The sequence below is a fragment of the Podarcis gaigeae genome (assembly GCF_964106915.1).
Source record: "Podarcis gaigeae genome assembly, chromosome: 11".
Lineage (NCBI taxonomy): Eukaryota > Metazoa > Chordata > Lepidosauria > Squamata > Lacertidae > Podarcis > Podarcis gaigeae.
Genome location: NC_139687.1, coordinates 45850708 through 45864444, shown reverse-complemented (window position 1 = coordinate 45864444; position 13737 = coordinate 45850708). Strand labels below are relative to the sequence as shown.

Genomic DNA, 13737 nt, shown 5'->3' with positions numbered 1-13737 from the left:
TAGGAATCTTTATTAATCAAGTATTAGATAAGATCTTTTACAATCCAATTTGTACATTTCCACCATCTTTGGAACTGCTAAGGGCAAAAAGAGAGAAATGTGACCTGCTACCATTTTAAAGTATGGAGGGAAAGGCCCACTTTCGGATGGCATAGTTACTATACAAACAGATAAATGGCACAGCAACTGCCGTAAAAAGGCCCTACCTTGCTCCCACTGTGTCGCTAGATATTTGTGCGAATGATTTGTTGATATCAAGGGGAAGGCAGACTCCAGACACTAACTGTAAACATGCAACTCTGTATGCATTTATTAAGAAGTCAGTTTTTAAAAAAAATTTACCATGAGAGCAGGACAATGGCTTCCATTTCAACAAACTTCCATTATCTGAAAGCTTATCAACTCACTGTATGTTTCCTATGCAACCTAGGGCTGTCTATAGAACTTAAATAATGAAAATCCTATGCCGAGGTAACCCAAATTTTGTATAAAGTACAGCTGCATTCTGTGGCCTGCATAATTTATGCAAATTAAATTTGCATCCCTCTGTTTATTTTGCATACCTCATTCTGCTAGCATTTCATTTACTGCTACTCTGAAAATTCAACACAAAAGTGTCCTAAGTGCTATTTATGAAGAAGGGGAAGGAGTTAGTTAACGCAGAGCACAAAGCCCAATTCCCTTACTGCTGGAAATCTCAAAAGCAAATGTCTCTCCTTGGTTTCTGAGGTTTCAGCAGGAAGAGCCCACAGACTTTCAAGCCTGTCTTTGCAGCCCTGAAGACCAGAAACATGGTGGTTTAACAAAACACGGACTTTCAATTACAGAATATAAACAGCTCCCCCTGCCCAGGTTTTTAGCTATGCAAACTTCTGTAAGTAGAACTCCTGAATATCCAAACATCTGATTATTTACATGTTTGAAAACCAACAACTTGTCCTGTACCTCTTACTTTGTGTGTGCGCAGTTGCAGCCTACCGTACAGGCACTTGCAAATTAGCATGTTCTGTGCGTGGAAGTGACCTCTGCCTCCATACAGAGTTACAGTATTAATGTTCACATCTACAAGGGATTGGATGTGTTTGATCCTATCTCGGCTTAAGCAGAGATATGCATGAGCCTGTTGCCCACACCTGCAGCCCATTTGCGCAGCAAAGCATGGAGCTCCTATTGAACCACAGTCACCTGTTTCATCCAAACCAGGAAACTATGGCTACCAGCTTTGGAACAACTCAAGGTCTCAAGCCATGCTGTGGCTGAAGATCCTGGCTTGCTCACACCCACACAAAGGGAACTTTGGCTAACTAAAGACTTTCTGGGTGATTTGTGGCTTGTGCATGCTCCAAGAAAAGGCTCATGTGTTTCTCCGCTTCATAAACCAAGATAGGATCATCCAAAACAGGCTATTATCTCTTGCCAGCGTTTATTTGCAGTCAAACCTGCAGTGTGGCAATTATAAATATCTAGGTACCAGCTAGGATTTATTTTTGGAAACTGCACTGTTGCTTGCGAATAAACATTTACATAGTTCTAGTTACATAGTCAGCCTGAACGCTAACTACCAAAGAAACTACTTTACAAAGACCTCTTTAAAATGCATAATTGCAAAACAGACATTTGATTCCCCTTCGCTGGAAGCGTGGATGTTAAGCCCAGTCTACTTTTCAAGTTGAAATCTGCTTCATTGGCGAGAGCTTTGGCGAAACCTAGTGATGAAAGAAAAGAAAAATCAATAGACGAATAATGCAGTTTGGTGCCATATGCAGTATACCTTCTAGCTGAGCATCTAGAATGTATTTTGGAGAGATATGACCATTTTGCCTTTCAGCTTCCTTTTTAATCATTCCCCTCCTTTTTGGAAGTTTCTTCTTTCGAAATCAAAATGTGACCATGCTGGATTTTCTTGGCATCCATTTATATAGATGCTGAATTTGACAGTGCCATGATCCCTGTTCCCAATGAGATATCAGAGTATCATGGGCAGGAATGGTGAATATGTTATTTCCAGATGTTGCTGGACAACTTCCCAAGTCCTTCAGCAATGACTATGCAGAAACCAAGGAGAGATCATGCTGGGTGAAGTTGATGGAAGCTGAAGGCTATCAAGATCTGGACTGAGATGGTTCCCTGTCTCCTGATTAATACCATACATCACTTATGTCTACCAGAATACTCATGTAATGATTTACAGGAGAAATCCATGCACACTTTGTGGTCTCACAGTGAGCTCAGGATTGGACAACGTGACATCCTACGTCTACAGAGAACACACATGCAGAAGATCACAGGTTCAAGCCCCGGTGTCTCCAGGCTGAGGGAGACCCCTGCACCTGAAATCCAGGAAAGCTGTTGCCACCCAGCATAAAAAAGGTAAAAGGTAAAGGACCCTTGGATGGTTAAGTCCAGTCAAAGGTGACTATGAGGTGTGGCACTCATTTCACTTTCAGGCCAAGGGAGCCGGCGTTTGTCCACAAAGCTTTCCGAGTCATGTGGCCAACATGACTAAACTGCTTCTGGCACAAAAGAACACTGTGATGGAAGCCAGAGCGCATGGAAACACCGTTTATTTTCCCACTGCAGCAGTACCTATTTATCTACTTGCACTGGCGTGCTTTCAAACTGCTAGGTTGGCAGGAGCTGGGACAGAGCAACAGGAACTCGCCCCATCGCGAAGATTTGAACTGCCGATCTTCTGATCAGCAAGTCCAAGAGGCTCAGTGGTTTAGACCACAGCGACATCCGTGTGCTAGTTGGACCATTTTTCTGACTCGATATAAGGAATCTTCCTAGGTTCCATCCTGATCCTGCCCATTTTTATTTGTACCAGGGTTGAGAAAGACTTTTTTTTTTACAGATTCAGTTTCCATTTGCCATTTTGCCCCAACATCGATGTGGCCATGTCAAATGCCATTTCCAACTCTCTGAAATAATCATCTTTTCTGTCTCCTACTATGGCTGATCTATGAGCCACAGGTGTGCTGATGACAGGTGATCAATGCTAGCAATTGCAAAGAAGAATGTGATGATTACACGAGAAAGAGAACAGCTGGAGGAACTAAGGATTCTACTGCACACACCAAACTTCTCCATCTATGTTCTGGAAGCCAGTGTATTTGGCCTTGCAGTGCAGTCCTATACGCCTACTCGGGAGTAAGCCCCACTGAGGTCAAGGGGGACTGCTCCCACGAAGTGAGTATAGGCCTGCAGCCTCAATGCTTTTTTGTGTCCCCTGACAGAGAACCAAGATTCCACGGGAAGATAAAGCAGTTGAATCTTGCTGCTTGTGGACTTGCTCACAAAACATATCCGATTTATCCAGGTACAGCTTTCCATTCTGGTTGATTTCCCCCCCCCCCCATGGTGGCGTTGTAATTCAGATGATAAATTTGACACGTACAAATGAAAATCGTCCTGGTGGGACAATCTGTCTTGAAGCCAAGCTGTAGCAGATCTGATTTAAGGGCACAGGGAAAGTCAAAGTTTTGTCTTTGGGGCCCAACAAAATCCCAAGCGGACTGCTTATAATATCAGCTTCATAAAAAAGACAGGAGGCTGTAAATCACTCCTCCCTTGTTATGAGGCTGCTGTGCATGCTGCCTAGAGGACGCTCTTTCTAATAAAGCTGTGAAAACCAGAAAGTTCAGTCACAGCCTTCCAAAGAAGCCACAGTGCTGCTGCGTGGTTTCTCTTCTTTTGAGGGGAGCCATTTTGGTGCAAAGTGTACAGGCCCTGCTTTGAACAAGACATATAAATTAAGTTTCACACGGTTCTAGCAGCAAGCTAAGTTTCCAGGGCTTCCCTGAGGCTTCTCTCTTTGAAGCAGTCCCTGAAGTGAGCAAATTGCTGGTTGGGAACCGAACGCTCCCAGCTAAAAGCAAGATACTCACTTCATTCCACATTCAATCTATGCGTGAATACAGATACACACAGAGCAGGCCTGAAGCAAAGCAGAAGGTGGCGTCCCCTCCATTCAATGTACAGTAGGAGTAGGAAAGTAAATGTGGTACCCACTCTGAGCTTTCCCCAGGCCACAGTCCTCACTGGAACTGATTTTGCATCCTGGGTGTTTTCGGCTGGATGGAATGTGTCCTCAAATTCCATCCACTCATGCAAGAATCAGTCGGGATATGTGAGTGTGTGAAGAAACTAAGAAAGGTAAAAATTACACTCACTGTTCCACCCACTTTCAATTCTCTGTTCAGATCTACAGGACCGCCTCTCCCGGTATGCCCCACGGAGAGCCTCAAGCTCCATAAATAGCAACACCCTAGGGGTCCCAGGCCCTAAGGAAGTTCGATTAGCTTCAACCAGAGCCAGGGCCTTTTCAACTCTGGCTCCGGCCCGGTGGAACGCTCTGCCTCATGAGACCAGGGCTCTGCAGGATCTGATTTCTTTCCGCAGGGCCTGTAAGACAGAGTTGTTCCGCCTGGCCTTTGGCTTGGAGCCAATTTGATTCCCTCCCCCTCTTTCTTTTTCCTTTCTCCTCCTGTGATGAGGCTGCATTTTAATATTTTAATGTTTCAATATTTTAATTGTTGTATTTTAATCTTGTTTTTAAGTTCTATTCATTCAACTTGTTTTTATTATTGCTTGTTAGCCGCCCTGAGCCCAGCCTTGGCTGGGGAGGGCGGGGTATAAATAAATATTATTATTATTATTATCATCTAAGAAATAAAATCCTACCAAACAAATGGAACCTGGTGTGTGTGCGTGTTTGTGTGTGTGTGTGTGTGTTTGAACCTTTTTTCATACTTCCCTCTCCAAAAGCACCAGAAACCTCTCCAGAACAAACTCCTGCAGCAGTCTTTTGCACCTGCAGCATGGACAAGCGGCATAAATAAACCTCCATTTGGGCTGATCTTTGCTTCCTTACCAAGCTCCCTCAGAGCCAAGAAACGCAACTGTAATGTTAGCCAGACAATGACTTACTGTGAACTCAGCACCAGTGCTTTTCTTGATGTCATCCACAGACAGCCCTTCCCAGATTTCAATCAGCGTCAGTCCCTTTTTCTTGTCGACATCAAACACAGCCTGCAGGATCGGAAAGAAATGCAAAATGTTTCGGTCTAAGAAAAGGAAGGGAAGGGAGCCTTGCTAGCTGAATGAAGCCAGTGCTTCGAGTTGATAAATACCAATTCCCTCCACCTTAGCACTGATTTTCGGGAGCACTTTTGGCTGGATGGGGTTATAAATGCCTTAAATAAAATGAAGTAAGGACTTAAGATTGCTATGCAAACTGTAGTATTTGGGAAATATGGCTTGACTGCTGCACGGTTACAAGAGCTGATAGCGTGTGAGAGACATCTGCATCTTCTTCCTGGGCCAGGTTTGCAACACCCCTTCTCATCAAGGGAGCCAGGATATTAAAATTCAAGAGTTACTCATCGGCAACTCAAACCCTCATTACAGGATTATCGAGAAGATAAAAATGCACCTCCCAAGCCGCTCAGCAAAAAAGATGGATCAGAAATGCAACGAACATAAGATAACCTACCTTTTCTGTTATGATGCGGTTCACACACTGTTTTCCCGTAATTGGCAAAGTGCATTTCTCCAAAATCTTGTGGGCATTGCCCTACAGTGAACACACACACATACAAATGAATGATCAGCTTGTCAGAACAAACTAGTTGCTTGAAATTCAAAAGGACTTGCAGTCAGTAACTTCAGATTGAGACAAATATATGCTACCTCCAGCTCAGAAGCTTCGACTGTGTTTGGACCTGTTGTGGAAGACTCACGAATTCATTGCTGAAATATTCCGAGGTCCTTAGTGACATGGGTAACGATGACGTACTCAAGAAGGCATACACAACAGGACTGGCATACACTCAAGTTCACTTGGAGCTTTCGTTATACGTACATCTTTAAGCGCCAGGGGAAAACGTTCCTCTTCAACCAGTTTGCAACATCCTATATCCTTTCAAATGTGTTTGTGGAAGGGGGTGGGATTTATTGGTTTGTTTTGCTTTTGTTCTTGTTTTCCTTACGAATTTTGTGTTTTTGTCTTGTATTTTTATGCTGTGAACTGCCCTGAAATCTACGGATGAAGGGCAGGGTGCAAATTTTATAGATAAAAATAGCAATACAATAATAACTTCAGCACTCCCTGTTCCTGCTCACTTCTGGGACACCATGAAACACAGACATGGGTTCGGCAGATCACTGAATCAAAGAATTATAGAGTTGGAAGAGACCCCGAGGGTCATCTAGTCCAACCCCCAGCAATGAAAAAATCACAGCTAGACCATATAGTTCCTTTCCATGCTTGTGATGTCCCTTCTCAAGGGACAGCAGAATTGGTGTTAAAAGGAATCATGTTGGCTGCCTGGCCAGAAATTATTGGTGCATTCTGGGATTCACCACACAGAAGCAGGTTCTAATACTATCAGTATATTTCTAAAATAGCTCTGTTAATGCCGCTTCACTTTATGAGTAAAAACGGCATTTTCCCCAGTAGTAGTAGTAGTAGTAGTAGTAGTAGTAAAATAAATAAATAAATAAATAAATAAATAAATAAATAAATAAATAAATAAATAAATAAATTTCTACCCCGCCCATCTGACTGGGCTTCCCCAGCCACTCCGGGTGGCTTCAAAAAAAAATATTAAAATACTGTAAACATCAAACATTAAAAGCTTCCCTAAACAGGGCTGCCTTCAGATGTCTTCTAAAAGTCTGGTAGTTGTTGTTCTCATTGACATCTGGTGGGAGGGCCTTCCACAGGGAGGGCGCCACTACTGAGAAGGCCCTCTGCCTGGTTCCCTGTAACTTGGCTTCTCGCAGTGAGGAAACCGCCAGAAGGCCCTCGGTGCTGGACCTCAGTGTCCGGGCAGAACGATAGGGGTGGAGATGCTCCTTCAGATATACTGGACCAAGGCCGTTTAGGGCTTTAAAGGTCAGCACCAACACTTTGAATTGTGCCCGGAAATTGTGCCCCAGGAATATTGAAGTTTCCTAGTAGCATTGCCTAAAACGATACACAGCTATTCTCTGCTCATATTATGTGATAACAATTTTAAAAATTGTCCGAATATACTGTTGCAATGGTATGTCCTCCTTTATATGCAGGAACAGGCAACACTGTAAAGGAGAGGGTCATCTGGGATTATCTTAAAATCTTTCCTACTCTTGCCCTGTTGTTCTCTTATGATTGGCACGTAAAAAAACAAAAAAAACTGTTGCCTACAATGTTTTATTGCAAAATCAAGCCCTCTCTCCAGCTCCTTGCAGGTTGCCCCAATTACAAAAAAAGAATAGAAAACTGCTTTCCTGGGTAGTCAAGCATTGTCCCTTTAAACTGTGATGATTTTATGAATTTTACAGTGGTGTCGACTCTGCCTACCAAAATGGGTTTTTAATTTATTCTCCCCCCTCCCCACTTTATGTCAAGGAACAATTGCTTCACTCCAATTCCTACCAGTTAACATCTGTTTCTGCATTCAAGGCAGCTAGCCCCCCCTGAGTGAAACTGACAGGTATTTAAGGGGAAATGACAATGCTTAATTCAAGGACCTTCCAAGTTCTGTTCCCGGGAAAGGAACAATTCATCTGTGCTATTTTTATAGAAAAGTGTTCATCAACCCATCAGGTATACCTTTAAGGTCATGCAATATCTCCTTCTAAGCATCCCGGGGAGATAGAAATGCTCAGGCAGCTGCTGTGACCCCAAGCATTGCAGAATGCTGCCGTTAAATATGATCTTGCTTAACTGCAGTTAAATATGATCTTACTGTCACTGGTTAAAACCTTTCTGAAGCTGCATCTACAGAAAAATAGCCGCCAGAATGGGAATAGAAGAACAGAGATATTGGCCCAGCCTTTGTAATATCGTCCTATCAAATCTCCCCACAAGCAATTAATAAGGGAAGACTCATGCTGAGCCCAAAGGTTGAAGGTCAAGGGTCAAAGCATTATTTCTAAAATCTGTATTACACAGTCCCATTCTGCAGCATATTCCCATTGGTCCATTTGCACAAACACCAACACACCCCTCAACTGTGAAGCATAAAAGATAAAGGACCCCTGACCATTAGGTCCAGTCGTGGCCAACTCTGGGGTTGCGGCGCTCATCTCGCTTTATTGGCCGAGGGAGCCGGCGTACAGCTTCCGGGTCATGGGGTCAGCATGACTAAGCCGCTTCTGGCGAACCAGAGCAGCGCACGGAAACACCATTTACCTTCCCGCCGGAGCAGTACCTATTTATCTACTTGCACTTTGACGTGCTTTCGAACTGCTAGGTTGGCAGGAGCAGGGACTGAGCAACGGGAGCTCACCCCGTCGCCGGGATTGGAACTGCCGACCTTCCAATCAGCAAGCCCAAGAGGCTCAGTGGTTTAGACCACAGCGCCACCCGTGTCCCTTTTGACTGTAGAGGCAGAGCACAGCCATCATGGCTAGTAGCCACGGGCTTTTAGATCTGCTCTTCCACTCGTGCAGCAAAACTTACTCCTCCTCCCCACAACCCGTGCACCCTGAAAACCTGCTCCAGAAAGTTGGAGGAAAACACAAGAGGAGAAGAAGACCCATTGTGTTACTGGAACTCTGTGCACACAGAATTGGACAGAACCTAGGGTATGTTTTCAGTCTAAGGAGAAATCCACAAGAAGAGAATATTTATAAAAAGATTACCTTTGCAGAGTGCTCCATAGTGACGACCACTTTAGTTCTTGAGCTGGACACCAAATCCATGGCGCCTCCCATGCCTTTCACCATCTTACCCTAAAAACACAAGATTTCACACAAGAAGGAAAAGAAGAACAGGTGTCAACAGCACAGCTCAATATACCAACACTCTTTGCTTTGATGCATTTAATCTACAGATTTTGGAAAACAAGCATCAAAACCACACAAAATGCAAAATTATGCCAACGGTCCCTTTAGTTTCTCTCTGAATAAATTATTCTGAATAAATTATACCATTTTGAGAGTGTTACCATATTATTTATGGAGAAAGAAGATTGATGGGCAAAACGAGGAACTGCGTCTTGTCTCCAAATAACTATAATTCTTCAGCACACATGGGTTGTGTGACCAAAAGTTTTGGATTATATTGCTAGGCCACTGAAAGGCTCAATTTAGTGGCAAACCTGATAGCAACCACTTAGCGTGCATGGTTGTTTGGGAAATGCAGTCATTTCAAAATGGCAAACCCAAATTTAATTTAATTCACTTTATTTCCCAGGATCTTTCAGGAGGAAGGACTGAGTGCTTTCCCAACATGTAGGTGACAACTGCACACATTCACCTGAAGGGTAATTCCCATTTGTTTTATGTGAAGCAGAAGACCGCCAAGCAAGCGCTGCTGCCGAAAGCCTCGTGTGACTGCCTTGACGTAGCTAAACAGCTGGTTCTTTGGATTGGCCCAATTGTTTGAAAATTCAGCAGGGACAGGATCAGCATTGGTCCCTCAAGCTCAATACTGTCTAACCTGCCTGGCAGCAGCTCTCCAAGGTTTGCGGCAAGGATCTCTCCCAGGGAATGAACCTTGTTCATGCAAGTAGATGCACTACCATTGAGCCAAGACCCTTCCACAATGAACAGGACCACACCCAAATAAACCTGTTTAGAACTGAGGCAGCAGCTAACCAGAGCTGGCTCTGCATCGTATAAGGCAGAGGTTTTCAACCTTTTTGAGTCCATGGCTCCCTTGACCAACTACATTCTTTCTGCAGCACCCCTGTAGGGCTCAGGAGCCCAGTTATGTCACCCCTTGCCTGCAGAGCTGGGAGCCTCTTGTTTGTTGTTGTTTAGTCATTTAGTTGTGTCCAACTCTTTGTGACCCCCTGGACCAGAGCACGCCAGGCACTCCTGTCTTCCACTGCCTCCCGCAGTTTGGTCAAACTCATGCTGGTAGCTTCGAGAACACTGTCCAACCATCTCGTCCTCTGTCGTCCCTCTTACCAGCCTCTTACCCTTCTTCAAACACCCTCCCTTGTGGAGAGTTCCTTCAGCCTCCTCTCCCCTCTCCTTGGAAGTCCTCTGGGCAGCTGTAACTGCAGCCCCTGGTCTCTGAGCTGCCCCACTGCCCCACAGGGACCTGGGAAGCACCCCCTGGCCAGCACCAGAGGCACCATTCGCCTGGGGAGCTTGTAGCCGGATCTGCTGCAATAAACAGCTGTGCAAGCCTTTGGGAGGCAGAGACACAGAGAGCATCAGAGGAAGGAGAGAAGGAAGGAAAGAGGGACAGAGGCCAGTGTTGCTTGCAGCACCCCTGACCATCATTCAAGGCACCCCAGGGAGCCACGGCACAGTGGTTGAAAACCAATGGGGTAAGGTGTTAAAGCGAGATTCTACTCATACTCTCCTTCCATGGAAGAAATTGAAAAGATTTAAAAATAGCAGCACAAAAACAAGTGTTCGGCAATATGTTATTTTTTGGAGTTTTAGAAATCGTTGAAAGTAATGAAAAACTAACCATAAGGATGCCTTGAACAAAATTTCCTTCTTCCCCAAGTCAGTATGTTTGAAAAAAAATTTTGTACTGTATGTAAAGTATTGTGTGTAAAATGTAAACAATATTAATATCTACTACCTGCTACCGCAGCTTGAGTTATTTTTTAAAAAAACCAAAAGCAATCCCCTTGTGCTTGAATACTTTGTTTTCCCATTTCCTCAATAAAAAGTACATGACTGGATAGAACCAAAGATGAATTGCCCTGAAATATATTTGCTGTGTCATTTCCCCCCCCAAGTGACTACCAGCCTCAGAATGGTACAATTACAGAACTATTGTCATCATATTGCTATCTCCGACAGATAGATTAGATCTGGAGGAATGCAGAGGAGGAAAGAAGAGCCCAATGAACTTTACCAAGAAATGCAGGGAAATTACGATGCTGACATCCCCCCCCCCCCGCCCCCGGCAGTACAAGGAATAAAAGCATAAAGCTGGTTCAAAAATCCTTCAAGTGCAATGCAGAAAGATATACAAACGCCAATCTGAGCACATGCACTCTTAAAGCTTCCAAAAGATGAGTATACATCGTATTTTTCGCTCCATAAGACGCACCTAGCTTTTAGAGGGGGAATGCAAGAAAAAAAAGATTCTTTAAAGGAAGCACTAAGCAGAGCCTCCCGCCTGCATTTGCTCCATAAGACGCACACACATTTCCCCTTACTTTTTAGGAGGGAAAAGGTGCGTCTTATGGAGCGAAATATACGGTATCCTATATCCACAATGTGACACTTCCCTCCCTTTGTCGCAGTGCTGTCTGAGCAATCCTGCTTTTGAACCAACCGTTATTTACAGAGACAAACATGTAACGTTCATGCCATTTGCCACTCCTGACATACATCACAGACCCCAGAACTGACTTGAAATTCTGCCTATGAAAATGGCAGGCTTGCTTGGGCCTTTCTGCCACCCACGTTCCCATGGGCAAAGAGGCAAGCCACAGTCCGGTCTTAAAAAGGCTTCCTTTAGAAGAAATTATCTGCTGGATCAGTGGGGAAACCTCAAATGATCCATAGGGGGTCACCTTTGGGTGCATGCAGCTTATCCTTCTGTGATAGCTCAGCTGGTGGAGTGTGAGACCTAGGACACCCCCGACAGAGCCGGGATCTGCTTGAAGACCTCCCCATTACGGAGTGTAGAACATTTATTTATTTTCTAGTTATTAAATGTATACGGCGCTCTTCATCCAAGGATCACAGGGCAGTTTGCAGCATAGAAGCACACAAATGCATAACATAATAGCAAACAAAACAGTAATGCCTCCCCCCTCCAAAACACACACAGAGAGAGCGAGAGGGCGCATCCCTTTGAGGTAATTGGTTCCACTGCGGAATTGCTCTTTCTTTCACGCCAATTTGGGAAATTAATTCCTCCTTAAAGCTTCATAGTCCAGTAGGAGAGCTGAAAATAATGCCAATATATTTCACATCTGGCAAACCATGCGCCCCTTGGGCTTCAGATAGTAGATAGGGAGACAAATCTAACAAGCCCGGGACACAAATTTGTGCGGCCCTCTGCTGGCCCATTTACCAGAAGCAGTATATTTAGCATTAACTCTGGAAGTGTATACTAGATTCTGACCAAACTAAGCCTCCTAGAGCAAAATATACACAGGAGGCCTAGTTTGGTCAGAATTGGGTATACACTTCCAGAGTTAAATCTAAATACATCACTTCTGGTAAATGAGCCGCCATAGCTGCTAGAGGGCTGTGGAAATTTGTGTCGTGGGCTTTTTAGACTCTTCTCCCCATGTACTACCTGAAACCAAAGGGGCGCATTGGTTGGCAGATGCGAAATTCTTTTCAGCTCTCCTACCCCCTATTTAGGGTCTTGGCTTACACTGAGCTCTAAAGATACAGTGGTACCTCGGGTTTACAGACGCTTCAGGTTACAGACTCTGCTAACCCAGAAATAGTACCTTGGGTTAAGAACTTTGCTTCAGGATGAGAACAGAAATTGTGAGGCAGCGGGAGGCCCCATTAGCTAAAGTGGTACCTCAGGTTAAGAACGGACCTCCAGAACGAATTAAGTTCTTAACCTGAGGTACCACTGTAATAAATTGATGCATTCGTTAATGTATCTGACTTTGCTTGTCTTGTGGCATCTATGGAAAACCAAATGCAAATACACACCCTGGAAAGGAGCAACATTTTTACCACATCTGTGTCTTCTGGTAAGCCGCACCATGCATTCTTTCTTCTGACTCTGATAATAACTCTTAAGATAAGTAATCTTTAAAAGAGTTCCTGATACCCTCTTCCTCTCCATTTATGGTACCCCATGTGGTGTCTTTCAGGTGGCATTGGAATACGACTTCCATCACTGTACCCACCCCACACAAATGGGAGGCTCTCAACACCTGAAAAATACCATGTATAATGTAACCCTATTTCTAGTTACTTGGGATGTAAGTTTTGTTGTTGTTGTTTAGTCGTTTAGTTGTGTCCGACTCTTCGTGACCCCATGGACCAGAGCACGCCAGACACTCCTGCCTTCCGCTGCCTCCCGCAGCTTGGTCAAACTCATGCTGGTAGCTTCAAGAACACTGTCCAACCATCTCATCCTCTGTCGTCTCCTTCTCCTTGTGCCCTCTATCTTTCCCAACTTCAGGGAGTCTTTTCCAGGGAGTCTTCTCTTCTCATGAGGTAGCCAAAGTATTGGAGTCTCAGCTTCAGGATCTGTCCTTCCAGTGAGCATTCAGGGCTGATTTCCTTAAGAATGGATAGGTTTGATCTTCTTGCAGTCCATGGGACTCTCAAGAGTCTTCTCCAGCACCATAATTCAAAAGCATCAATTCTTCGGCGATCAGCCTTCTTTATGTTCCAGCTCTCACTTCCATACATCACTACTGGGAAAACCATAGCTTTAACTATACGGACCTTTGTTGGCAAGGTGATGTCTCTGCTTTTTAAGATGCTGTCTAGGTTTGTCATTGTAAGTTAGTCTACCATTTCTGAAGCGGAAGAGTCACGATGAGGTGACTTTCTCCCCACCCTGCAATATTTAGTGTCCCATGGGGTTGCTGTGGAGATGAACAGGAAAGCAACTTTAAGGCCCTTTGCCAATAAGCACTACAAAGAAGTATTCAAAGAGGCTAGAAAGGGCTCTGCCTGGTTCCTTGGGGTGCCTGCCGCCATGGTAGGTAGCCTCGTCATAAGGCATCTTCAGTAATATGGTTTTGCCCAGGAGAAGCAGCTGCAAGGAACAGGCATTTCTCAAGAACCCCTTTCTGAATACAAGGAGAGTTGATAAAAGTTGGCAGAAAGTTTCGAAGCGATTGC

The 13737-nt window shown here is 44.4% G+C and overlaps 1 protein-coding gene across 1 annotated transcript in view; it reads right to left on the bottom strand.

Annotated features, from left to right (window-relative positions):
* Positions 1-284: 284 nt before the first annotated feature.
* Positions 285-13737, bottom strand: part of OXCT1 (3-oxoacid CoA-transferase 1) — a 51455-nt gene continuing 38002 nt past the window's right edge. The window contains exons 14-17 of the mRNA XM_083703597.1: positions 8632-8721; positions 5495-5575; positions 4930-5031; positions 285-1706 (exon numbers count right to left, since the gene is read on the bottom strand). Of these exons, the coding sequence (XP_083559723.1) occupies positions 1665-1706; positions 4930-5031; positions 5495-5575; positions 8632-8721 (315 nt within the window). The 3' untranslated portion in view covers positions 285-1664. The remainder of the gene's footprint in view (positions 1707-4929; positions 5032-5494; positions 5576-8631; positions 8722-13737) is intronic.